The sequence below is a fragment of the Mugil cephalus genome, chromosome 19 (assembly GCF_022458985.1).
Source record: "Mugil cephalus isolate CIBA_MC_2020 chromosome 19, CIBA_Mcephalus_1.1, whole genome shotgun sequence".
In the NCBI taxonomy this organism is placed as follows: domain Eukaryota; kingdom Metazoa; phylum Chordata; class Actinopteri; order Mugiliformes; family Mugilidae; genus Mugil; species Mugil cephalus.
Window position 1 is genome coordinate 2,569,214 of NC_061788.1, and position 27,084 is coordinate 2,596,297.

At 42.5% G+C, this 27,084-nt stretch overlaps 2 protein-coding genes across 3 annotated transcripts; both read left to right on the forward strand.

Moving 5' to 3' along the window:
- The first annotated feature begins 343 nt into the window (after positions 1-343).
- ccdc62 (coiled-coil domain containing 62) lies at positions 344-4,828 on the forward strand. The gene is made up of 13 exons (XM_047569059.1): positions 344-710; positions 798-838; positions 917-1,021; positions 1,212-1,404; positions 1,550-1,716; positions 1,843-1,944; positions 2,036-2,207; positions 2,303-2,404; positions 2,915-3,003; positions 3,447-3,511; positions 3,736-3,889; positions 4,259-4,435; positions 4,567-4,828. The coding sequence occupies exons 1-13, from the start codon at positions 671-673 to the stop codon at positions 4,633-4,635; spliced, it is 1,476 nt and encodes a 491-aa protein (XP_047425015.1). The 5' UTR covers positions 344-670; the 3' UTR covers positions 4,636-4,828.
- Positions 4,829-4,947: 119 nt separating this feature from the next.
- Positions 4,948-26,808, forward strand: LOC124996204 (huntingtin-interacting protein 1-related protein-like). Of its 2 annotated transcripts, XM_047568998.1 has the most exons (35): positions 4,948-5,158; positions 5,297-5,485; positions 5,813-5,876; positions 6,701-6,843; positions 6,924-6,980; positions 7,825-7,905; positions 8,277-8,353; positions 8,443-8,504; positions 9,276-9,416; positions 9,504-9,561; positions 9,643-9,718; positions 9,801-9,935; positions 10,027-10,149; positions 10,779-10,962; positions 11,041-11,129; positions 11,211-11,327; positions 11,409-11,510; positions 11,908-12,102; positions 12,233-12,343; positions 13,793-13,987; positions 17,432-17,579; positions 18,870-18,956; positions 19,049-19,156; positions 20,141-20,277; positions 20,375-20,485; positions 21,770-21,828; positions 21,924-21,954; positions 22,059-22,121; positions 23,492-23,592; positions 23,683-23,788; positions 23,875-23,998; positions 24,194-24,255; positions 25,457-25,839; positions 25,870-26,233; positions 26,331-26,808. In XM_047568998.1, exons 2-35 carry the CDS (start codon positions 5,405-5,407, stop codon positions 26,382-26,384), a joined length of 4,029 nt encoding a protein of 1,342 aa, XP_047424954.1. In that variant the 5' UTR covers positions 4,948-5,158; positions 5,297-5,404; the 3' UTR covers positions 26,385-26,808. The 2 variants fall into 2 exon arrangements, with proteins under 2 accessions (XP_047424954.1, XP_047424953.1); XM_047568997.1 differs by having other exon boundaries at positions 25,457-26,233.
- Positions 26,809-27,084: the final 276 nt, after the last annotated feature.

Below are 27,084 nucleotides of genomic sequence, written 5' to 3' on the forward strand. Positions count from 1 at the left end.
GTTTGTTATTGAAAAAATAATGTAATGATGATGATGTAGATGATTATACTGAGAGGAAGCAAAGTATTCAAATATTATTAATGTATTAGAGGTGGGATAAAATAAGTCGGTACTTCCTCCCACTCCTTTTCGGGTATGTAGAACACGTAATTTTTATGTTTACTTTATTTTATTTTTTTATATTTATCTTCATTTCATTATGTCATCATGTCCATTATGTGTTATGTCCATTCGTGTATGATTATTTTGTTTTATTTTTTTCATAAACTACACTTAAACTAAGACGCCCACTAGTGACGTAACTTTACAATCCTCCAATCACCGTCTTCCTACGTCACTACGTCACTGCCTTCAAAAGTTGACTAAACTCCTCGAGAAGCTAACGCTAGCAAGCTACTTTATCTTGTACTTTTCTAGGTTATATTTCACATTCGTCTTGTTTTTATGTAAACTTTATTTGAAGCGTACTCCCAAAAATCATTGTTTTTTTTTTACTAACGTTAGTTAACGTGTTAAAATGGTAAGTTAAAGTTAGCTCTTATGCTAACTGACTCACACAAGAAGACAACAACAACAACAATAATAATAATAATGAAGGTGACATGAATGAGAGGATTTGGACAATAACCAGGAGCTGGACTTGGTTAAAAAGAGAAGATGATATGATGTGATGGACCAAGGAGGGAGACATTCCTTTGCTTTGTCACATGGTAAAAAAAGAACTCATGCTAACCTCATTAATGCTGCTTTTTAAAGGGTATAAAGTTTAAATAAATCCCAATTTCACCGTGTTCCAGGTGCATCAGCTGATTTCTGGCACAGCACTCCAGTTAAAAAGGCAAGTGACTCTTAAATAGTTTAATAGCTGCGTGTTTAAATAAATAAAAGACACATAAATAATTAAAACCTCTTTCAGAAAAATGAAGGCGCTCCTCTTGACGCCGGCTTCAGGATGGACAACACGGGTGTCTCCCCCCTCCCAGGAGACACCTGTGGTCCTCCCAGCTGGAAGGACGCACAGGTGAGACATTAAAATAGCTAAAATTGTATTTATTTCTTTTATTTAGTCTTTATTTAACCAGGTTAGTCCCATCGAGATCGGGGATCTCTTTTACAAGGGGAGACGTGGCCAAGACAGACACAAGAACATACAGAAACTCACAGAACGTGTGATAGTTTATGATTAATGTTGTTTGTTTTATGGGTGAAAGTTCCCAGTGAGTGACCTGAGTAGCTCCACCATCCAGAGGCAGAGGAGGGAGCTCCAGCTGCTGATGTCCGAGCTGAAGGACAGAGAACGGGAGCTCAACGCCATGGCCGCCGCCCACCAGAAACAGCATCAAGCCTGGGAGCAGGACCGCCACCGGACCCTCACGTTGGAGCAGAGGTGCTCCCGGTTAGATGGTGAGGAGACACGGGGATGTGTTGATCTGATCTGAGGCAGATTCAGCTCTCACTCGTGATATTATGACCCCCTGAAGTCTGAACTCCTCTAGCCAGGACACAAACGTTTGTTTTCTGAACCAATATTTTTCCACTGTGCGTACAGACGAGCTGCAGAAGCGTAACGCTGTGATCAGAGTCCTGACTAAACGTGTCGTGGTTGTGGAAACCAGGGAGAAGGAGGTTCAGAAGGAGCTCGGCGAAGCTCAGCAACTGCTACGTGTGCTGGAGAAAAAACAGGAGCACATCAGAGGAAAATGTCAAGACTTTGAGGTACTTTAGTCTTTAAGGCCCCTGTTAATTATCCTGCTCACCGGGGATAGAGGCAGTTTAGGGTGAATAAAAACCTGTAAAAACACGGATATTATGTGGATGAAATGTGTCTGTGTTTTGTTTCAGGAGAAGAACCAGAGTCTGAGCTCCACGGTCACGGCTCTGTCCACTCAGGTCGGCTCTCTGCAGGTCAGAGAGGAGGAGCTGAGCTCTATGCTCAAACTCAAGGCACGCGAGAAAATCTGTCCTCTATCCTCTCATCACTCTGTGTGTGTGATATCTGGTGATTATATCTTTGTTTTTTATTACCTCTGACCAGGACAAAGATGTGACAGAGGCTTCTCGTCACATCCTCGACCTGTCGGGGCGTCTGAGGGACCTGGAGGCGGCGCTGGCCGAGAGTCGCTCACGGGAAAACAAGCTCCTGAGAGACGTGGAGGAGAGTAAACGTCGCTACAGGGAAGCCAGACATGACGTCACGCAGCTGAAAGGTTAGCGATTAAAACTAGTTTAGTCTGAAGGATCGTGATCACTGGGATGAGGTTTGAGAAGCCGCGTAAACAAAACTCTCTTATTGTGTCCGAAGAGGAGCTGAAGCAGCAGGTAACACAGAGCAGCACCCAGAGAGAAGAGATGATCCGTCTGAAGCAGGAGCTCCACCTGCTCCGCACAGATGTGGCCCTGACAGGTACGTCACCCGCACCCACACCCACACCCACACATACACCCACACAAACCTTCCTCCACCTCCACGCATTTATTTAAAATTAGATTAGTGTTATTTGTCTGTTTAATCATAGTCTGCTCTGTGTTTTTAACAGATGTTTTAGACTTTTAATCGAGGCAAACATGTTATGTTTATCTTAATATAACTCAGTCATCCTTTACTACAATCCACTAATATGTGGTCGCTGATTGAACATCAGTATCAGGGATATGTTGAGGGTTTTAGAGGCCAAACACCCAAAGTGATGCAGAGATTAAGTAGGGACCTACCTACTATATGTGTCCTATATTAAACTAGTGCTATTTATAAGTATTATTAGTATAGTAAGGAGGGGGTCCCTACTTAACGTCTGCATCAGTTTGGGCCTTGGCCTGAAAACGTTGAGGACCTCTGTCTCTGTTTCAGGGTGTTCAGCCTTCTCTCCTCCAGACACCGGTCTGTGGTCTGACTGCTTTTCCTCTTTGTCTGCAGGTGAGGGCGACTCCTGGAAGGACGAGCTGCTCGAACTTTCTCGCTCCAAACAGGAACGACTCACCGGTGAACTCCTCCGCCTCCGTCAGGTATGCGTTTAACACGGCGGCCGTGAATCCACAAAAAAAAATGAACAAAAGTGGATCACGGCACAGGAAGTGAACGTCTTTCCTCATTCCTCCCGCTCGCTCGGTTGATGAATGATGCGTGACTTTCTGGTTTGGCTGCATACCAGCAGAGTGTTCCTGCAGTTTAATCCTCACTGTGTCTGTGAGACTCAGGGGCACTGACAAATCCAGTCCTTCCTCAAACAATAACAACAACAAGTGGGACAATCAGAGCACCAGGAAAAGCTCCTCTTAGCTTCCTAGCCTCACAGCTGATAGTAGCTCAGATGCATTTAAATATACTTAATGATGGAGGTTCATTTTAATGCATAACTCCCCCATATGTTCATCACTTGTAGCAAAAAGTACAAAGGGAGTTTTTCTTGCATAGTTGTCGGTCTGAATGCTGTTTGTGTGTCGTCCAGGTGTGTGAGAATCAACGCAACGACCTGCAGCTCCTGCAGAAAAGCAGCCAGGGATCAGCTGGCAGGTAAATGATGAGACTTCCAGGTGAACCAGTGATGATGGCGCTTTCTGATTTGATTCAGACACATACAGACGAGTGCAGTCTGTCACAGAGTTAACACAGAGAGAGTCAGACTCACATTTACACCTACGTCTAATTTAGAGTCTAGAGACTGAACAGTTGTTCATAACAGTTCGATCTTAAACAACTAAAGGTTTATTGACGCGTTGTGTGTGTTTGTGTTGCAGCCAGGATGAGCTGACCTGTAACTGTCTGGAGCATCAGTCGCCTTCATCGCTCAGAGGGAAGAACCAGAGACGTGATTCATCCAATCTAACATCGGCTGATCTTCAAGGCTCAGTCAACAATGATCTGGGAGTTTTCTTAACACGCCTGATGGATGTGAGACATGTTTGTTCATAAAAACAACAGACGAGTGTTATTTATTTATTTACTTTACATGTGGGACAAAATAAACCAAAGCCAGAGAGTTTAGACTGTGACAAACCAAGAATGTGGGTTACCAGGGGCTGAACCTCTGTCAGTGACTTCTCTCACAATTAATAAACTGTAGACCAACTGATAAGCATGATTCAGGAGAGGTCAGCTCTGTGCGTTAGTTTGTGGCTTTTCTATCCTCCAAGAATAGTAAAAAAAAACGGAGACAAGGGGAAACTCAGAGTGTGGCTCTGACCGAAAGCTTGTCTTATTTTTTTGGTGGTTGCTGTGTATCTGTCTTCTAATGTGATTCCTTCCCTCCTCTCTCATCAGGAGGATCATCCTCTGTCGAGCTCTGCTCTGCAGCAGCTGCTGGATGAGTCCAGGCCGGTCGTCTCCAGCTCTTTGCCGAATAGTGGCCCCACAATGCAAAGCAGCGGGACGTCTGGGCCTCCTCATTTCCACAAGAGTCATTCCCCTCAACACCACCCAAGTACCTCGATACTGAAGGTACAGCAGTCGTTTCACGACCTCTCTCCGTTTGTATGCATGGGGTGAGGCATAAAACGTTCCACTTGACTGTCCCTCCTTTTAGTTTGGGTGTGTTAAGACGTGACGGGTTTGTGTTTTCTTCCCAACAGACAAGTGAAACTCCACCCAAATCCTGCCCTCGTCACGGCGCCATCCATCCAAGCATGTGGACGTCTTGATGCTGACTGAAGAATGGATTTCAGTGTTTACCAGAGCGACAGCAAGCGAAAATCAGTATTAACACATAAAGTGCCAAAGTTTGAACCTTGGAAAACGATGAAATGTTTTTAGAACTTTTTTTGTATCTGTATTTTTTCATATGTGTAATTTTTTTTTATCTGCCACTGATTAACAAACTTAAACTGTGTATTTTTTAAAAAATAAATTAAAAAAAATGAAACATTGAAGGTTTTTGAAAGAGGTATTGTTTTGTGTGGAGCGGGTGAGATGTGAAACCAGTCCTACAGGGCTGATGGGTGGTGTGTCCTCGTATTGTCATTCCAGTTTCACTGCCTTCGGATCTGCTCGGTGACTCAGAGGAAATGTCTGTAGCTGTTAATAGTTTTTAACAACTTGTTAGTTGGATGTGGCGTCTCTACGTTGAGATTAAACGTGTGTCTGTGAACTGGGCGTCAGGGGGATTTTATTCTCTGGCGCTCTGAATTAAAACGTCGCTGGTTTGCGCGCGTTTTTACGCATTTGGTAAGTTTTTACGCACGGAAGAAACCGCACTGTCCATTCACTGGGGGTGTTGTTAGTGAAAAAAGGGATGGTGTGTTCATTTGAAGAAGCTCAAAGAGAGTTTTAAGAGGAGTTATTTGTTGTTTTGTTTTTTTGGAGACGTGCTCAGCTGACGCACATTCGCCTGAGGAGGAACCGGAGCTCAGGTGAGGAGCTGGAACTTGCGCCGGGACCACTGGAATTATAGTGTGATTTTTGGTCGACAAAATGAGTAAAACGAAGAATAAAACGGATAATAAGACGGAAAAGGCTTTGGCCGCGGAGAAGGAACAGTTTGGAAAACAACAGGTGAGTCATTTAGGCATTTCTGAGGATAAACAGGCTGTATTTATGTCCACAGGGTTCATTGGAAAACTATTATTTTGAGTGTCAGAATATGTAATGTGAAGATGAAACCAACACAAATAACGTAAACATATTTAAATAAATAGAAAATACCAATGTAATATTATATTGTAGTATATTATGGGTGAAATGTTCTTAATATCTGCAACAAGTATAATTTTCTTAATGTTCAGCTGCTATAATAATAAAATTAGCTTTATTTGTATTAATCTCTACGTTATTTCTGGTTTATCAGTTTGATCAGTTTTTGTTTTCTCCTTTTTTTTCCAGCTCCACAGCATCAGCAAAACTGTCGCCACATCTGAAACACCACCCAAAGAGAAATATGTGCGCAGTATCCTTCCAATGCTAACGCCGTTAGCCTGTTAGCATGCTAAGATTAGCTAATTAGACTAAAACAAAAGCTGCTACAAAAGCCATGCTAGCTAGTTTGCCCACTAATGAGATAATTATGTACATTTTCTATTTTGTTTTGCTGAATAACTTTATTTTAATCTTGTTTTATTTTATCTTTCTTTTGATTAAAACAAAAGTGTAGCTGAGAGATATTCTACAGCCATGCTAGCTTTGTGATTTGTGTTTTTAGCTCAAAGCTAACCAGGTTATTGGGGCAATGGTGGCACAATTTACATCTAAAAGCAAAGGTGTAAGATATATAAAGGTATATTCTAGTACTTTCTAACTTCTTTTTGTGTGTTTTTATCTTGAGCTAAATGCCAACCAGTTAGTTAAGGCGACCAGATTTATAAAATGAATTACAGCTCGGAGATAAAAATACAAAAAAGAATTACATGAAATGAAGAAACAATGACAATAACAGTTTCCTTTATTTTGACATATTTATTCATATTTAAACTATGTCTGTGATGTCAAAAGCTGCTTCACCGACTACTGTAATAATTCTAGTCTGAGCGCAACATTTTTTTTTTCTTCTCATTCATAAAACATTAAAATCAGGGACATTTACCTGGGGACAGGTCATCCCAAACAGGGACTGTCCCCAGAAATCAGGGACATTAGCTTGTAAGTGTGTTGATATATGGTAATCAGATAAACATCCAACATGAACAACCAAAAGCACTGCTAGCATGGTCACAAAAACCATCATCAGTTCATCTTGTGCATTAGTGTTTTGAAGTCTCCTTGACACCTTTGAAGCAATCATCTTGGGGACACACAAAGAAGGTGGAGCCACCACCTTCTGGTCCTACGTCCTCAACCTGCCGCTGTCCAGCAACTCCATGGTCAGCTGGAAGTTCTGCTACCTGCTGCACAAAGTCCTCAGGGACGGACACAGAAACGTAGGTTGACATAGATTTATCTTCCACTTCGCTTCCTCCTTGTGTTGTGTTGACATCTACCGCCTCCATCCCATCTGCAGGCCGTGGTAGATTCTCACAGATACTGCCGCAACGTTAAAGACATGGGAGTCCTGTGGGTGAGTAGCTGCACGATAAACCTACAGCTTTTAAATTCAGTTGAAGAAGTGCATCTGTATGTGTGCGCACTGCAGATTTATTCATTCAGAGACATGTTTAATTATAATTTAATTAGTAAGAATTAAGATTGAAGAGCTGTAGGCAATTCTTTAATCCTTCTTTTACTTTCTTTCTTCTTTCTAATATGTAAACCATAGACTGTATATAAATATGGACATCACGATATAGTCCGAGGGCGGAGCCATGCTATCGTTGCCCCGGCCACACTCCCTCCAGACTCACTCGTGTTTTCGTTTAATTAATATTACGCTCTGATCTACCTCCATCGGTTACAAGGAAATGTTGGATCATACACTACTTATTTTTAAAAAAATAGATTTTTACAACTCTCACGGTCCCACAGGACTGCTTTACGGATGCGGTTGACATGGCAACTGGAGTTCACCATTATGTCACATCCTGTTTCTGTAGCGTCAAATAACTAAAATGAAACTTATCCAAACTTGAACATGCATCAGAATTATATTAACTGCCTAAAATGAAACAAAAAAATATTTGATTTGACTGGTTTAGTTTGGCCCAAGTCCCGCCCACTAACGTGGAGGGGGGCGGAGCTTATGACCAGCCAGAAACCAGGGGGAGCTCTACTTCATTTTAGAGGAGCAGTCGTTATATAAAGTCTGTCTTGTAAACACTTAAATATTCTTCATACAGTAACAATCAGTAATAAGTTTTAAGGTTTTGTTTCATATGTATTCTCATGTAGGTGTTTCCGCCTTTTCTTAATGAAGTAAATCGTTTTTGCATTTTGTATTTTGTACAATCATTTTTTTATTTTTGCAGGGAAACTTGCACGATCGATACGGTCACATTGTCGCCTTGTACGCCAAGTTCCTCAGCCTCAAAATGGAATTTCATGCAAAGGTAACAGATTTGTTTGTTTGTGTTGTGTTAGTCGTATAATTATATATGATGTATAAAATATGTTCAAAAGAGCATTTTATGTATCGTTTTTTGTGGTTTAAAGAGAAAAGAATGAAAGAATAAACAAAGATGCACTGTAATCGTTTTTATACCGTGTCCCATATACACCAATTAGCCATAACATTATGACCACTGATGCTTTGGTCCATGTCCTGCTGAGAGACTTTGGATCCTTTCATTCATTACGTCATATTTTGACACATACTTAAGCAATCTATCAGTCAGGAATAGTTTTAGGCAGAACAACAACCAGACCCCTCCCATTTATAGAAAATGAATCGATGAATAAAATGAGAATCTGTCTTTCACAGCACAAAGTGATCCCCGGTAACATGGAGGCCAGCGATGAGACTCTGGAGAGAGAAGCAGGAACTGATATGACCAAAGTGTAAGTTCTTCTTCTAACGTCTTTGAATGTGTTTCTCATTAGATATGCAATTAAATATGCTTCATTAACATAAATAAAATGAATTACAGGTTAGATATGACTCAGGAGTTGCTGGATACCTTGGATGCTGGACTGAAGATGGCGGAGACAGGTTTGTCTAAAGTTTCTAACGTGTTTCCTCTTAAACCTTTCTGTGGTTTTCTGCTCCAGAAATACTGAGGGAACAGCCACAAAATATATATAATAGATATAAAACACTGTGTAGCTTTATTAATAAGCAGTTGCTGATTCTATGGAGGACAGTGACTGACAGAATTTATGTATTTATTGTTTTTAAGATGGTGGATTAAATAAATGAAATGTAGAATGAAATGTAGGGGAGTAAATGCATAATTAAAGTTGAAATAATAGTGTGTTTATTTATTTATTTATTTTTGGCAGTTTTTTTGTCCTCTGTAGAGACTATATTATTTTTATGCATTATTTTTCAATGTCTGTGTGCTATGAATTCATCTTTTATTTTATCTGATACTTTATATTTCATGTATTTTTATTTTATTTTGCCCGTATAGCACATTAGATTCTCTCTGTGTAATAAAGCGCTATAAAGAGGAAATTATTAGGACTTTTATTGGTTGAAAGTTTAATTACAGTCCTAATAAATAATTTATTTTTTTGCAAAAGAATGTTAGATGTAAGAGAAATTAAACTAAATAGCAAGATTTTCTTTTAAAAAATGAAATTATAATTAAACAACAATTGTTTAAAAATATCAACAGAGAAAGTCATATTTTTGTGAGAAACATTTTAAAACTTGTGTGTGGGTTCATATTGGAGCTTAGAATAAAGTTTTATTGTAAGTGATGAGTAAAAACATTACCATTGATCTGTTAACAAACACATAACTCTGGTTTTTGTAAAGTTCTTCGTCAGCTCGACGCCAACGGAGCCAAATCCACGACTCCAGCGGGACAGTGCAGACTGACTCCTCTCATCCCGCTCATCCTGGACTCCAGCTTTCTTTACCACTTCTCCGTTCGACTGTTGTTCAAGCTTCACAGCCGTGAGTGTTTAGTGTTTTTATTGGTCCGAGCTCTGCTGCTGCTGCGTCGCGTCGAGCTTTAAATCCATCGCCTCCTCTTCTTCACAGGCATCGCCGCCGACGTTCTCCTCGGGCATCGGGAGCGATTCCGGGATCTCTTCATGAGGTAGCTCATCGGTTTTACTTCTTTTAACATTTATTGTGCTTGAATCTGAAGGAAAATCAGTTAATCCAAACTCCTGTGCAGCCTCACGCAGTTCTTCAGCAGAGCCAGAGAAATGGAGTTCTTCAAAAGTTTCATCCAGATCCCAGATCTCCCAGACGTGAGTGAATCTGGACTTTTTTATTCTCCACGTCCATGAGTTTAGTTTTGTACATGTGTTTAAACTCTTCACGACTCCACAGGAGCCTCCGAATTTCCTCCGAGCCGCGGCGCTGGGCGAGTACAAGAGGCCGGTGGTGGTGGTGCCCGACCAGGGGCGACACGAGGAGGAGGAGGTGGAGACGCAGCCGGGCTTACGAGAAACTCCTCAGCCTCAGGTATTCTCACGTTTAATATATCGAGAGCTTTTAATCTTTGTTTGTTACGTCTTTGCTGATGTTTATCTTGTTTTCTTTGTTTTCTCTCTAGTACTATTTGCTGAGTCAGATGGGAACTCCCGATGCTTCGCTGGAGCAGAGAGACACCGAGAACGAGACTCTGAAGAGGGAACTGGAGGCTCTGAAACCAGAGCTACAGCACCTCAAGTCTGAGGTAACGTCGTGTTTTCTGAGGGTTTTCTTTTTGTTTTCAGTCGTGTTTTGTTTGGAATAATCTGGCCCTGATGACAGACTCAACATTTTTTTGTCTGATGAACATGTACAAGATAAGGAAACAGGAAAAAGAAAAAATGTCTACCTTTATGTAATCCTAAAACCTGTCCCAAGGAGCCCGCCCTGCTCCGTTTTGTCGCCATTTAATCTACTAAGCAAACGTTCATAAGATGCTGTTTCATCGCACAGACTCTTTCCCCCGTGTTTTTATTTATTTATTTAGGTTTAAAAGCTTTAAAATTCTGCATAATTAAGGGGCGTTACCACTTTGAGTGACAGGTGGTAGCCCGGAGCTAACTTGGGTGGGCGGGTCTCAGCGGTCAGGCTGCTTTAGCTCCGCCCCAACACGACCCCCATGTCCATATTTGGAGTGTGTGAGTGGCACTGGCTCCACCCACTTTCGTGCTTCATTTTCGAGGTTCAGAATCCAATGGGTGACGTCACGATGGGTTCGTCCACAGAGTAAAGAGTCAATTGGATCGAGTCACTTTCGGAGTCGCCATCTAGTGGCCGTTAGAGGACCTGCAGTTTATTTTTGTAAATGTTCATGTAAATGTTCCTCGTCCTCAGGCTCAGAGGTGCGTGGTGGAGTTGAAGGCTCAGGTGAACCGGCTGGAGGCCGAGGTGGAGGAGCAGCGCACCACCAAGCAGATGGCCATGGTGGAGAACGAGCACCTGCGGATGGAGGTGGAGGCGCTGCGCTGCGCTAACGTCGCCAACGTCGGGGCTCAGCTCGGATTCAAGGAGGCCGACGGTGAGTTTCACGCCAGGTGACGTTAAACCCGCATGCAGACGTAACCTCCCTGTTCATAACACGGTCGTCTCCACACAGGTAGAGCTCAGGCAGCGGAGCTTCGCTTCACGCAGCTCAAAGAGAGACACGCTGAGCTGGTGACGAGCCACGCTGATCTCATGAAGAAGGTAACGAACAAAAGCTTCGCGTTTGTCACGAAACACTCGTTACGTGAAGCCAAGCGTAACTTTTTTCCTGCTCGTGTCCAGAACGCAGACACAGTGAAGAGGCTGTCGAGTACAAAACAAGAGCAAGACGATCTCCTTAGAGCCAAGAACCAGCTGGAGAATGAGCTGGAAAATCTGCGACGGGAGAGAATGAACGCGGTGCGAACTCGTCCTTTCTTATTCTTTTCCTTTTAACTTTTTTTTGTGTGTGATTATTGACGTCTGCTCTTCCCCGATCAGATGAGTCAGCAGCAGCAGGAGGCCGACCGCCTGAATAAAGAGCTCCTGGAGCAGAGAGCAGAGCTGGCCCTGCTTCGCAGCCGCCTGGAGAGTAAAGAGATGGTGAGACTCAAAGTTTAAACCACATCATTAGATCAAAGGTTCAGTCACTTCCTGGTCAGAAAAAGACAATTATTACATGTGTCTAGTCCTGCACAGCTGATACAGTCCATCATGTTATTAGATTCAAGTAGAAATCAACCACTTTAACCAGTGTAAAACATCAACATAACACCATAAATAAATTAAAATAAATGTGCATTAAAGATGACACCTAGTGGCCATGAGAGGTAACTGCACTTTGTGCAAATTGTAGATTTAAAGGACGTTTTAACAGAAATTAAATGTGCACATATTAAACATGTTACCCCTTCGTTTCCTGCAGACATTGTGTCTGTGACGGTTCATCCAGGTCATGTTGATTAAACGTGACTGTTTTGTTTCTGTTTGTTTAATGCAGGAAGGCTCTCAGACGAGCAGCAGCCTGGCAGCTCTGCAGGCCGAACGCGACGCTCTGCTGCGCTCGGCCAGAGAAAAGGACGCGGAGCTCTCGTCCCTGAGACAACAGGTCCAGCAGCAGCAGAGCTCCATGGACCTGGAGCGAGACCGGACCAACCGAGAACTGGAGGCGCTCAGGGCTCAGCTTCAGCAGCAGGTAGAGGAACGTGGTGACGTAGATGTGACTGAAGAGACACATAGAGTTACATTTATAGGAGATGTGTAGCCACATTAAAGGAACTTTTCTGATTTATATTTGCGTCGTGTTTATTTATTTTTTTTTGTAGCTCGCCATCAACGCGGAGCAGAAGCTGGAGATCGACAGACTGAGGCGAGAGCTGGACGCCACACGAGCAGAACTGAGCCGAGCCAACAGCGCCCTGCAGAGCAAAGAGATGGTAGGAACATGGTCACCTGTCAGTCAAAGAGGAGAGTTTAAAATGATTTTAAAGCTCTAAATGGACTTCCACCACCTGATCTGTCTGACATGCTCAAAATATACGGGCCTTCGAGATCCCTTAGAAAAATGTGTTTTTATGTACTTTTTATTACTATTTTCTTTATTATTATCCATGCTTTTATTTTGTTGTTTTTATTGGGCTTTTTATTATTCAAGCTTTTATGTTATTTTATTTTTTATTGGGCTTTTTATTATTCATGCTTTTATTTTATTTTATTTTATTTTTTATTGGGCTTTTTATTATTCATGCTTTTATTGTATTTTATTTTATTTAATTTTATTTATTTTATGCTTTTATTATTTTATTATTTATGCTTTTATTTTATTTTATTTTATTTTTGATTGGGCTTTTTATTATTCATGCTTTTATTTTATTTTATTTCATTTTTTATTGGGCTTTTATTATTTATGCTTTTATTATTTATGCTTTTATTTTATTTTATTTTTTTAAAAAAATGATTGGGCTTTTTATTATCCATGCTTTTATTTTATTTTATTTTATTTTATTTTTTATTGGGCTTTTTATTATTCAAGCTTTTATTTTATTTTATTTTATTTTATTTTATTTTATTTTATTTTTTATTGGGCTTTTTATTATTCAAGCTTTTATTTTATTTTATTTTATTTTATTTTATTTTATATTGGGCTTTTTATTATTTATGCTTTTATTATCCATGCTTTTATTTTATTTTATTTTATTTTATTTTTTATTGGGCTTTTTATTATTCAAGCTTTTATTTTATTTTATTTTATTTTATTTTATTTTATTTTATTTTTTATTGGGCTTTTTATTATTCAAGCTTTTATTTTATTTTATTTTATTTTATTTTATTTTATATTGGGCTTTTTATTATTTATGCTTTTATTTTATTTTATTTTTTATTGGGCTTTTTATTATTCAAGCTTTTATTTTATTTTATTTTATTTTATTTTTTATTGGGCTTTTTATTATCCACGCTTTTATTTTAGTTTTATTAGGCATTTTTAGTACATGTTTTTATCTTGTTTTATCTTTATTTATTATCATGATCATGGGCCAAAATCAGGGTCTGATCTGAACCATTACGGGGTAAATTTGCAACATGCTTAAACTCAGAATAATTCATAGAAGACTGACGTTTCTCTATGAAAGTAACTTCTGTCACTAATAATCCACTGTTTTATTCAGACAAGTGGACAGAACTAAACAGCAAAGAGCAACGAGCCCAAATTACACTGATTTTTCTGTCTGTCTTTCTTAAGACATTTCATCATTTAAAGGACAGTTTATCAAATGTAAACATTCTATTACTAATTAACTTGTTCTTCTTTGCACTGAAACTCCTGTAACTACCTGGAGCTGTTGTTACTTCACGCCTTCATGTGGTTGTGTGTTTTTTTTGTCCAGAGCGGGTCCCAGCTGAACACTGCGCTGGCCGGGATGCAGGCGGAGAAGGAGGCGATGCTGAGGTCCATGAGGGAGCAGGAGGCCGAGATCAACTCCCTGCGACAACAAGCTCAGCTCCACCACAGCCTCCTGGAGCAGGAGAGACAGAGGAGCAGCATCGAGCTGGGAGGCCTCCACACACAACTACAGCAACAGGTGCTGCACACACACACACACACACACACACACACAGGACACACACACAGGACACACAGGACACACACACACACACACACACACACACAGGACACACAGGACACACAGGACACACAGGACACACACACACACACACACACACACACACACAGGACACACACACACACAGGACACACAGGACACACAGGACACACACACACACACACACACACACACACACACACACACACACAGGACACACAGGACACACAGGACACACACACACACACACACACACAGGACACACAGCTGCTCACACACACACACACACACAGGACACACAGATGCTGACACAGTCTGTGTGTGTGTAGATGTGTTTCCTTCCTTGTGTCCTTTTCTTTCCTTCCTTCCTTACTCACCTATGTCCTTCCTCATCTTCCTGTGCATCTCTCACTCTCTCCTTCCGTGTCTATTGTCTTCCTTCCTTCCTTCCTTCCTTCCTTTTCCTTCTTCTCCTTCCTTCCTTCCTTCCTTCTTCCTTCCTCCTTCCTTCTTCTTCCTTCTTCCTTCCTTCCTTTCCCTTTCCTTCTTCCTTCTTCCTTGTGTCCTTCTTCTTCCTTCTCCTTCCTTCCTTTCTTCTTCCTTCCTTCCTTCCTTCCTTCTCCTCTTCTTCCTTCCTTTCCTTTCTTCCTCTCCTTCTCCTTCCTTCCTTCCTTCCTTCCCTTGTCCTTCTCTTTCTTCCTCCTTCCTTCCTCTTCCTTCCTTCCTTCCTTCCTTCCTTCCTTCCTTCCTTCCTTCCTTCCTTCCTTCCTTCCTTCTTTCTTCCTTCCTTCCTCCTTGTCCTTCTCTTTCTTCTTCCTTCCTTCCTTCCTTCTTCCTTCCTTCCTTACTCCCTGTCCTTCTCTTTCCTTCCTTCCTTCCTTCCTTCCTTCCTTCCTTCCTTCCTTCCTTCCTTCCTTCCTTGTGTCCTTCTCTTTCCTTCCCTCCTTCCTTCCTTCCTGTCCTTCCTTCCTTCCTTCCTTCCTTCCTTCCTACCTTGCATCCCTGTTTCCTTCTTTCCTTTCTTCCTTCCTTCCTTGTGTCCTTCTCTTTCCTTCCTTCCTTCCTTCCTTCCTTCCTTCCTTCCTTCCTTCCTTCCTTCCTTCCTTCCTTTCTTCCTTCCTTCCTTGTGTCCTTTTCTTTCCCTCCTTCCTTACTTCCTTCTTCTTCCTTCTTCCTTCCTTCCTTCCTTCCTTCAATTCCTTGTGTCCCTTTCCTTCCTTCCTTCCTTCCTTCCTTCCTTCCTTGTGTCCTTTTCCTTCCTTCCTTCCTTCCTTCCTTACTCACCTATGTCCTTCCTCTCTTCCTTCATTCCTTGTGTCCTTCTCTTTCCTTCCTTCCTTCCTTCCTTCCTTCCTTCCTTCCCCCCATATGTGCTTCCTTGGATGTGTGTGTAGATGTGTTACTGATGTGTGTGTTGTTGTGTTACTGATGTGTGTGTTGTTGTGTTACTGATGTGTGTCTGTGTGTGTGTTGTGTGTCAGGCGTGCCGGTTTGTGTAGATGTGTTACTGATGTGTGTGTGTGTTACTGTTACTGATGTGTGTGTGTGTCTGTCTGTGTGTGCCTGTGTGTGCCTGTGTGTATCAGGCATGTTACTGATGTGTTGTTGTGTTACTGATGTGTGTGTGTGTTGTGTTACTGATGTCTGTGTGTGTGTCTGTGTGTATCAGGCGTGTTACTGATGTGTGTGTGTGTTGTGTACCAGGTGTGTTGTTGTGTTACTAATGTGTGTGTGTGTTGTGTGTTGTGTGTCTGTGTGTACCAGGCGTGTTACTAATGTGTTGTGTGTCTGTGTGTGTGTACCAGGCGTGTTACTGATATGTGTGTGTGTTGTGTGTCTGTGTGTACCAGGCGTGCCGGTGTGTGTTGTTGTGTTACTAATGTGTTGTGTGTCTGTGTGTACCAGGCGTGCCGGTGTGTGTTGTTGTGTTACTAATGTGTTGTGTGTCTGTGTGTACCAGGCGTGCCGGTGTGTGTTGTTGTGTTACTAATGTGTTGTGTGTCTGTGTGCACCAGGCGTGCCGGTGTGTGTTGTTGTGTTACTAATGTGTTGTGTGTTGTGTGTCTGTGTGTACCAGGCGTGTTACTAATGTGTGTGTGTTGTGTGTCTGTGTGTACCAGGCGTGTTACTGTTGTGTTACTAATGTGTGTGTCTGTGTGTGTCTGTGTGTACCAGGCGTGTTACTGATGTGTGTGTGTTGTGTGTCTGTGTGTACCAGGCGTGTTACTGTTGTGTTACTAATGTGTGTGTGTGTGTCTGTGTGTACCAGGCGTGTTACTGCTGTGTTACTGATGTGTGTGTGTTGTGTGTCTGTGTGTACCAGGCGTGTTACTGTTGTGTTACTAATGTGTGTGTCTGTGTGTGTCTGTGTGTACCAGACGTGTTGTTGTGTTACTGATGTGTGTGTGTGTGTGTGTCTGTGTGTACCAGGCGTGTTACTGATGTGTGTGTTACTGTTGTGTTACTAATGTGTGTGTTGTGTGTCTGTGTGTACCAGGCGTGTTACTGTTGTGTTACTAATGTGTGTGTGTGTTGTGTGTCTGTGTGTACCAGGCGTGTTACTGTTGTGTTACTAATGTGTGTGTGTGTTGTGTGTCTGTGTGTACCAGGCGTGTTACTGTTGTGTTACTAATGTGTGTGTGTGTGTCTGTGTGTACCAGGCGTGTTGTTGTGTTACTAATGTGTGTGTTGTGTGTCTGTGTGTACCAGGCGTGTTACTGATGTGTGTGTCTGTGTGTGTCTGTGTGTACCAGGCGTGTTACTGTTGTGTTACTAATGTGTGTGTGTTGTGTGTCTGTGTGTACCAGGCGTGTTACTGTTGTGTTACTAATGTGTGTGTGTGTGTGTGTGTCTGTGTGTACCAGGCGTGTTGTTGTGTTACTAATGTGTGTGTTGTGTGTCTGTGTGTACCAGGCGTGTTACTGATGTGTGTGTCTGTGTGTGTCTGTTTGTACCAGGCGTGTTACTGTTGTGTTACTAATGTGTGTGTGTGTGTGTCTGTGTGTACCAGGTGTGTTACTGTTGTGTTACTGATGTGTGTGTCTGTGTGTGTGTTTGTGTGTCTGTGTGTACCAGGCGTGTTACTGATGTGTGTGTGTTTGTGTGTCTGTGTGTACCAGGCGTGTTACTGTTGTGTTACTGATGTGTGTGTGTTGTGTGTCTGTGTGTACCAGGCGTGTTGTTGTGTTACTGATGTGTGTGTGTTGTGTGTCTGTGTGTACCAGGCGTGTTACTGATGTGTGTGTGTGTTGTGTGTCTGTGTGTACCAGGCGTGTTGTTGTGTTACTGATGTGTGTGTTGTGTGTCTGTGTGTACCAGGCGTGTTACTGATGTGTGTGTGTGTTGTGTGTCTGTGTGTACCAGGCGTGTTACTGTTGTGTTACTAATGTGTGTGTGTGTGTGTTGTGTGTCTGTGTGTACCAGGCGTGCCGTGAGGGGGAGCTGACCCAGAAGCTGCAGGACGAACAGTTCTGTCTCCTCCAATGCGCCGTGGTGGAGGCTGAGGGCATCATCCTGGACGCTCTGGCCAAAGTGGACGATCCCGTCCACGTCCGCTGTGTCTGTTCCCCCGGTAACACGTGATGTCATAGGTTCAACACATGATGTCATAGGTTCAACACATGATGTCATAGATCCATTAAAGAGCCATTATAGATTATATAGACTATGTGCTTCCTTCCTGCCGTATTTCCTTCCTTCTTTCTTTCCTTCCTTCCTTCCTTCCTCCCTCCCTTCCTTCCTTGTGTTCTTCTCTTTCCTTCCTTCCTTCCTTCTTCACCTATGTGCTTCCTTCCTTCCTTCCTTCCTTTCCTATTTCCCTCCTTCCTTCCCTATTTCCTTCCTTCCTTCCTTCCTTGTGTCCTTCTCTTTCCTTCCTTCCCTCCTTCCTTCCTTCCTTTCTTCCTCACCTATGTGCATCCTTCCTTCCTTCCTTCCTTCCTTCCTTTCTTCCTCACCTATGTGCATCCTTCCTTCCTTCCTTCCTTCCTTCCTTGTGTTCTTCTCTGTCCTTCCTTTCTTCCTTCTTCACCTATGTGCCTCCTTCCTTCCCTATTTCCTTCCTTCCTTCCTTTATTATTTTCTGTTTCCTATTTCCTTGTGTTCTTCTCTTTCCTTCCTTCCTTCCTTTTTCACCTATTTCCCTCCTTCCTTCTCTATTTCCTTCCTTCCTTCCTTCCTTCCTTCCTTCCTTCCTTCCTTCTTTCCTTGTGTCCTTCTCTTTCCTTCCTTCCCTCCTTCCTTCCTTCCTTTCTTCCTCACCTATGTGCATCCTTCCTTCCTTCCTTCCTTCCTTGTGTTCTTCTCTGTCCTTCCTTTCTTCCTTCTTCACCTATGTGCCTCCTTCCTTCCCTATTTCCTTCCTTCCTTTATTATTTTCTGTTTCCTATTTCCTTGTGTTCTTCTCTTTCCTTCCTTCCTTCCTTTTTCACCTATTTCCCTCCTTCCTTCTCTATTTCCTTCCTTCCTTCCTTCCTTCCTTCCTTCCTTCCTTCCTTCTTTCCTTGTGTCCTTCTCTTTCCTTCCTTCCCTCCTTCCTTCCTTCCTTTCTTCCTCACCTATGTGCATCCTTCCTTCCTTCCTTCCTTCCTTGTGTTCTTCTCTGTCCTTCCTTTCTTCCTTCTTCACCTATGTGCCTCCTTCCTTCCCTATTTCCTTCCTTCCTTTATTATTTTCTGTTTCCTATTTCCTTGTGTTCTTCTCTTTCCTTCCTTCCTTCTTTCCTTCCTGTCTGAGGATGAATTAATGGAGACATGTTTTATAATGAACTGGAGTCAGATCAGATGTTAATTCTCTTCCTGTGGACAGACAAACAATAATAAAGATGTTTCATCTCCATTAATCTTTTCTCTTTTTTTTCCAGATTATTTAGTGAATCGAGCTGAAATCACTCTGGGTTCCATCGATAAAATGCAGCAGAGCCACGTTGTGTATCTGGGGAACAGGAACGGTGAGTTTGTGTTTTATTTGTGTGTGTGTGAGTTGAAGCTTTGTGAGTTTGTGAGTTTTTCTTCTTGTGTTTCTTCTTGTGTTTCTCTGCAGACGCCAGCGGTTTGTTGAGGGCAGTGACTCAGTTTTCTCACCTGGCGGCCGACACCATCGTCAACGGAGCCGCGACGTCGCACTCGGCCCCGACCGACCAGGCCGACCGTAAGAGACTACGTCACTCCTTCACTCCTTCACTCATTCATTCACTCCTTCACTCATTCACTCATTCACTCATTCACTCCTTCACTCATTCACTCCGTCAATCCTTTATTCATTCACTCCTTCACTGCTTCATTCACTCCTTCACTTCTTCACTCTGTCACTCCTTCCTTCATTCCTTCACTCTTTCCTTTATTCACTCCTTCACTCCGTCACTCCTTCACTCTGTCACTCCTTCACTCCTTCACTCCTTCCTTCATTCACTCCTTCACTCCTTCATTCATTCACTCATTCACTTCTTCACTCCTTCACTATTTCACTCCTTCACTACTTCACTCTGTCACTCCTTTATTCCTTCATTCATTCACTCCTTCACTCCTTCACTCCTTCATTCATTCACTCATTCACTTCTTCACTATTTCACTCCTTCACTACTTCACTCTGTCACTCCTTTATTCCTTCACTCCTTCACTCCTTCGCTCCTTCACTCTTTTATTCCTTTACTCCGTCACTCCTTTATTCACTCCTTCACTCCGTCACTCCTTTATTCACTCCTTCACTCCTCCACTCCTTCACTCCTTCATTCATTCACTCCGTCACTCCTTCATTCATTCACTCCTCCACTCCTTCACTCCTTCATTCATTCACTCCTCCACTCCTTCACTCCTTCATTCATTCACTCCTTCATTCATTCACTCCTCCACTCCTTCACTCCGTCACTCCTTCACTCCGTCACTCCTTCACTACTTTACTCCTTCACTCATTTATTCCTTCACTCCGTCACTACTTCCTGAGTGTCTTTGTGTCCCCCAGGTTTGACTGAGTGTGTTTGTGTCCCTCAGGTTTGACTGAGTGTCTTTGTGTCCCTCAGGTTTGACTGAGTGTGTTTGTGTCCCTCAGGTTTGACTGAGTGTGTTTGTGTCCCCCAGGTTTGACTGAGTGTCTTTGTGTCCCCCAGGTTTGACTGAGTGTCTTTGTGTCCCCCAGGTTTGACGGACGGATGCAGGGACTGCGCTAACCACTGTCTCCAGTTCATGAGGGACCTGAAGAGTCAGGCCAGTTTGCCGAGAGCCGATCCGGCCGCGATACGTTACACGGTCCAACGCATCCTCAGCCTGGGACAGGTACGCTCATCAGAGACAAGATGGCGGCCATGCGTCTCAGCGACGTAGCTAGCATGATAGCATGATAGCATGATGTAACCGTCTGCTTCCTGTTCAGGATCTACGTCCGAAGGGACAGGACGTGATGAAGGACGAGCTGGGCAGCTTGGTGGACAAGGAGATGATCGCTACGTCCACCGCCATCGAAGAGGCCGTGCTGAGGATGGACGTAAGGACACTGGGTTATATTCATAACAGACAAACCCCCCAGGGACCTGGTCTGAGTCCACATGTGGACGTGGTCTGGGACACATGTGGACGTGGTCTGGGACACATGTGGACGTGGTCTGGGACACATGTGGACTCTTTCCTTTGGTTTGTGTGAACACATGATGAGTCCTGGTCCCATTAAAGACCAGAAACTGAACAGGAGAGGAGATGAACACATTCATTAAACTCCTTCCTTCCTTCCTTCCTTCCTCCCTTCCTTCCTTCCCTTACTCCTTACTTATGACCTTCCCTCATCTCCTTCCTTCCTTCCTTTCCTTAACACCTTACCTATGTCTGCCCGTCTTCCTTCCTTCCTTCCTTCTCTATGTCCTCCCTTCTTGCCCCTTCCTTCCTTTACTCCTTCCTTATGTCCTTCCTTCCTTCCTTCCTCCCATCCTTTCCTTAATACCTTCCCTATATCCGCCCTTCTTTCTTCCCTCCTTCCTTCTCTATGTCCTCCCCCCTCCTACCTTCCATCCTTCCTTCCTTCCTTCCTTCCTTCCTTCCTTCCTTCCTTCCTTATGTCCTTCCCTCCTTCTTTTCCTATTTCCCCCTTCCTTCCTTCCTTCCTTCCTTCCTTTCCTAATACCTTCCTATGTCCACCCTTCTTCCTTCCCTCCCTCCTTCTCTATGTCCTCCCCTCCTCCTTCCTTCCTTCCTTCCTTCCTTTCCTAATACCTTCCCTATGTCAACCCTTCTTCCTTCCCTCTTTCCTTCTCTATGTCCTCCCCTCCTCCTTCCTTCCTTCCTTCCTTCCTTCCTTCCTTATGTCCTTCCCTCCTTCCATCTCTATGTCCTCGCCTCCCTCTTCCTTCCTTCCTTCCTCCCTCCCTTCCTTCCTTCCTCATGTCCTTCCCTTATCCTTCCTTCCTCCCTTCCTTTCCTTAATACCTTCCTTATGTCCTCCCCTCCTCCTTCCTTCCATCCTTCCTTCCTTATGTCCTACCCTTATCCTTCCTTCCTTCCTTCCTTCCTTCCTTCCTTACTTATGTCCTACCTTTATCATTCCTTCCTTCCTTCCTTCCTCCCTCCTTCCTGTCCAGCTGTGTTCCATCAGTAGGTAATTAATGATTAATTAGTAATAATTAATTCACAAGTTAAATATTAGCTGTAATTAATATCAGGTGTGGACACGGGGACTTAAAGCTCAGGTCTCTGAGGACATGTATTAATACCAGGTCTGTTATTATGTGATTCCTAAACCAACACGTCTTAAACACATGTGTAACATCTGTTCCCACAGGAAATAATGAATCAGGCGAAAAGAGACACGTCTGGTGTGAAACTGGAGGTCAACCAGAGGTGAGACAAACACCTACATGTCCCCCTGAAACTGATTTACATCATATAAACACATATAAATATATATAAATATACTGTTGTTCTGTCCCCTATAGTATCCTGGGCTCCTGCTCAGACCTGATGAAGGTAGGACGTCTCTGTAACGTCTCTGTAACCTTTCTGTCCCCGTGTCCCTGTGTCCCTGTAAATGTGAGACGGTTATTGATGCTGACTGAGTGTGTGTCCTCCAGGCTGTCCACATGCTGGTGACGGCTGCTACCGACCTACAGAAGGACATCGTGGAAGGAGGACGAGTGAGTGAGACACGGACCCGACAGATGATCTGATGATAAACCGGGGGATTAATAGAGAAACATAAGTCATTAATAGACTTGGTCTTACTTAACATGTAGAAACATCTCCAGTTATTATGAATGTCACATTTAAATCTGTACTAATATACTAATACTAATACTAATACTAATATACTAATACTAATACTAATATACTAATACTAATACTAATACTAATATACTAATACTAATATACTAATACTAATACTAATATACTTATACTAATATACTAATATTAATACTAATATACTAATACTAATACTAATATACTTATACTAATATACTAATACTAATACTAATATACTAATATACTTATACTAATATACTAATATACTAATACTAATATACTAATACTAATATACTAATACTAATACGTCCAGTAGTTACAGTAAAGTAATAGAAACTCTGATATCATGTAAAATCAGAAAAACATAAAAACAGATGAATTCAACTTTCTCCACTTTAAAGTAAATGATGTTGAAATTAAAATGAGTATTTATAGTATTTATGTCACTATTAAGTTTATTATTTATAAAGTATAAAGGTCAGTTCAGCAGGTTGTTAAAGTTCACTTAAAAACTTCCTTCCTTTCCTTCTCTATGTCCTTCCCTTCCTCCCTTTACTCCTTCCTTCCTTCCTTCCTTCCTTCCTTCCCTTACTCCTTACTTATATCCTCCCCTTCCTTCTCTGTGTCCTTCCTTCTTTTCATATTTCCTTCCTTCCTATTTCCTTCCTTTGTTCGTTCGTTCCTTCCTTCCTTCCTATTTCCCCCCTTCCTCCTTCCTTCCTTCCTTCCTTCCTTCCTATTTCCCCCCTTTACTCTCCTTCCTTCCTTCCTTTCCTATATCCTTCCTTCCTTCCTTCCTTCCTTCCTTCCTTCCTTTCCTATATCCTTCCTTCCTTCCTTCCTTCCTTCCTTCCTTCCTTCCTATTTCCTCCCTTTACTCTCCTTCCTTCCTTCCTTCCTTCCTTCCTTCCTTCCTTCCTATTTCCCCCCTTCCTCCTTTCCTTCCTTCCTTTCCTTTCCTTCCTTCCTTCCTTCTTCCTTCCTTCCTTCCTTCCTTCCTATTTCCCCTTATCCTTCCTTCCTTCTTCCTTTCCTTCCTTCCTTCCTTCCTTCTTCCTTCCTTCCTTCCTTCCTTCCTTCCTTCCCCTTCCTTCCTTCCTTCCTTTCCTTCCTTCCTTCCTTCCTTCCTTCCTTCCTTCCTTCCTTCTTCCTTCTCCCTCCTTCCTTCCTTCCTTCCTTCCTTCCTTCCTTCCTTCCTTCCTTCCTTCCTTCCTTCCTCCCTCCCTCAGTGTTTCATGTAGTTCTCTGTGTTTTCCTTTTCCAGGGAGCAGCATCTGTTACTGAGTTTTATGCTAAAAACTCTCGCTGGACTGAAGGACTGATCTCAGCGTCTAAGGCCGTGGGCTGGGGCGCCACCCAGCTGCTGTAAGCGTCAACCATCACCTCACCGCGCTGACGTTATCAGACGAGTATCAGACGGTTTAATGACTGAGTGTTTCTGCTCTTTGCCGTCAGGGACTCGGCCGACCGGGTGGTGGGCGAAGCTGGAACCTACGAGGAGCTGATCGCCTGCTCCCATGAAATCGCCGGCAGCACGGCTCAGCTGGTCGCTGCCTCCAAGGTACCGGGAGTCCATCGCGTTTTTAACGGCACCCGGCGGAGCGTTGTTTGTGTCTTTGTTTCTCACGAGTGCCGCTGATGTTTCAGGTGAAGGCCGACCGCAACAACAAGAAGCTGTACACGCTGCAACAGGCCTCGCGACACGTCAACGACATGGCCGCCGTGGTCGTCACCTCCACCAAACACGGGCAGCAGCAGATCTCTGAGCCCGGTGAGACGACGAGAAGGAAATCCACTTTCTCTGGAGCTCTGTTTTTGATCTCCACCATTTGATAAAACAAATATTTGGGGGTTTAGTGGTTCGATATTTAACTTTAGTCGCTAGCTGGATGAAACTGTGGCTTCGCTGAGTGGATATAAACAATGGGCTTTAATGCTTTAACTCTGACTGTTTCTGTTTTCACAGTTGTGATGGACTTCTCTGGCATGTCTCTGATTAAACTGAAAAAGGAGGAAATGGAGGCTCAGGTGAGGCCTATAAGGATAAATGTTATTGAATTTGATCTAATGTAGACATGGAGGAAATAGCTGGTCTAAAATCATCCATAAATTGTTAGCTTTAAGCTAATGAACAAATAAATGAACTAGTAAAAGCTAATGACTTAATGTTTTGCTGAAATTAATACATTGAATTCTTTTTCATTAAAGGACAAATATTTGAAATAGCTTTAAGCTGAGGGATCATTGTTTTGTTAGTGTAATGCTAATGGAAATGTGTAACATAGTTCAAATAAAGCTAATAGTTAAATTAAGTAGCTTGATGCTAATCATTTCTAGATTACATTGAAATGGTAAGGTTACAGTGAAATAGTTAGCTTCATGCTAATATATAAATGGTTGTATTAGACAACCTAAAGCTAAGCTTGAAACTGTTCGTATGTAGCTTGTGGATAAATGGTTAAGATAAGTAGCTCAAGGCTACTGTTCCCTGAAGTGATGTATACTTGAAATTATTAACTATGAGCAAATGGATAAATGGTAAAATATTCAGATTAAAGCTAATGTAAAACAGGTTGCAATAGTTAGCTCAAAGCTAAGGAATCATTGGTTGAAAAGTAATCAATAAATTGTTGAAATTTTTATTTTAAATTAAAGGATAAATGTTTGAAAATTTAGCTTTAAGCCAAGGAGTCATTGTTTTGTTAGCAGAAATGGAAATGGAAATGTATAAAGTAGTTACAATAAAGCTAATTCGGTAGCTTGATGCTAATGTATAAATGGTCGAAATAGTAAAGTTACAGTGATGGATAAATATTTGAAATAATTAGCTTAATGCTAATATATAAATGATTGAATTAGACAACCTAAAGCTAAGTTTGAAATTATTAGCATTAAGCTAATGGATAAATATTTGAATAAAGCGACTTAAGGCTACTGTTTTCAAAAATAATATGCACTTGAAATTGTTAGCTACAACAAAATGGATAAATGGTAAAACATGGTTGAAATAGTTAGCTTAAAGCTAAGGAAACATTGTTTAAAAATGTTAGCTTAAGGCTAATGGATAAATGGTTGACATAGTGGGAAAAAATATAATAAAACTATGAAATATTCAGTTAAGGTGTCATTGTTTTCAGTTGTTAGCATAAAGCTAATGAATAAATAATAATACAAATATCTGACTTTTATGTCATTAACTAAAGTATAAATTGGATCTTCTGACTCTCAGGTGAAGGTTCTTCAGCTGGAGAACCAGCTGGAGCAGGAGCGCGTCCGTCTGGGTGAGCTGAGGAAGAAACATTACGAACTGGGCCCCCCCGGTACCGACGGTCCGGACGACTCCGACATGTTCCCGCCGCCGCCGCCGCCCACTCTGCTGGACTCCACCCCGGCACCTGAGCCGCCCCCACAGAGCTTCGCACAAACCAACCCGTTCGCTCCGGCGCCAACGCAGTCCACAACCCCTCAGCCGTACACACCGGCCTACACAACAACTCAGAGCTACACACCACCACAAACAAACACAACATCTCAGAGCTACACACCACCTCAAACAACAGCTCAGAGCTACACACCACCACAAACATACACAACATCTCAAAGCTTTGCAACATCTCAAAGCTTCACAACACCACAAACAATATCTCAAAGCTTCACACCACCACAAACATACACACCATCTTACACACCATCTCAAAGCTTCACTACATCTCAAAGCTACACCCCGTCCCAACCTTTCACCCCATCTCAAAGCTACACCCCGTCCCACTCTTACTTCCCGTCTCAGCCCTACGCCCCAAACCCAGCTCCGAGTTTCTCGACGCCTTCGTCCTACTCGCTCTCACAGCCGTCGTCGTCCTTCACGTCCGGCCTCTCTCAGCCCAAACCGGCCTCTCAGCCGTCGTCTCAGACGACCAAGCAGACCAACAACGCAGAAGCGTCCGCCAAACCATCCACCAGGAGGTCCAACATCTTCGTCAAGTCCGGGAACCTGCTGAAGAACGCGGTGGGTGCTGAGCTTCTCTCTCCAGCTCCGTTTTGCTTTGATACACGACAGATAAAATAACACGTGAGTCTGTTTTTTATTTTATTTTTTGTTACAGTTCAAACGAGGAGAAGCTGGAGCTGGAGCTGGAGCTGGAACGGGGGAGTCTTGAAGTTGAAGAACTGGAGTCTGATTTTACTGAAGCACTCGCTGGAGAAAATAAAAGTCCTTTTTACCTGAATGTGTCTCTGGTAAATCAAACGTATATTTAATCAAACTGAAGCAAGTGATTTATTAAAAATCCATGTAGAGTTTTTGAAAGGTCAGCGTGGAGGCCACAGTGTGTAAATATTCGATGTATATCATGAGGAAGGAGATCAGTTCATTGGTGCAGTCACTTCTGGCATTAAAGGTTTTTTTTGCTCCGATGATTTTTAACTTTTAGCCAAAGCTCCTGATGTGTATCTGCAGGATTTATTGCAGCCATGTGATTGTCTGATTAGATAATTGCACAAAGAAACATGTTAATTATCACATTAACATCATTTCCATTAAGGTTTGTGTTGTTGGCTGAATAAAAGTAATTTTCTGACTAACGTCTGTTCTTTTGCTTGTCTCATTTAAAAGCTATTATCTGTTATTGTATTGAGTCATTAATTAGCTGCTGACAGTCACAGCGTTGTCAGGAGTTTAATAATAAATGCTCCTGTTTGCTTGTAACGGCATCATAATATAAATACATGGATGTTCCTGGGTTTGGCTGAGCGCTGCTGAGTGTTTCAGAAGGTTTCCTCATGCTGTCACCCTCACATCCGTCTCTGATTTCAGTCATGCGCAGAACAAAGTGCAGCCTCACGACCGTGAAACATTGA

Bases quoted from the DNA above. Each gene is read 5' to 3' on its own strand.
- ccdc62 (XM_047569059.1), top strand. From the start codon at position 671: ATGGACCAAGGAGGGAGACATTCCTTTGCTTTGTCACATG. The intron at 1,405-1,549 runs GTGAGGAGACAC...CTGTGCGTACAG, and splicing joins GAGGTGCTCCCGGTTAGATG to ACGAGCTGCAGAAGCGTAAC. The intron at 3,890-4,258 runs GTGAGACATGTT...CTCTCTCATCAG, and splicing joins TCTTAACACGCCTGATGGAT to GAGGATCATCCTCTGTCGAG.
- LOC124996204 (XM_047568997.1), top strand. From the start codon at position 5,405: ATGAGTAAAACGAAGAATAAAACGGATAATAAGACGGAAAAGGCTTTG. The intron at 17,580-18,869 runs GTAACACGTGAT...TTTTTTTTCCAG, and splicing joins CCGCTGTGTCTGTTCCCCCG to ATTATTTAGTGAATCGAGCT. The intron at 24,256-25,456 runs GTGAGGCCTATA...TCTGACTCTCAG, and splicing joins AGGAGGAAATGGAGGCTCAG to GTGAAGGTTCTTCAGCTGGA.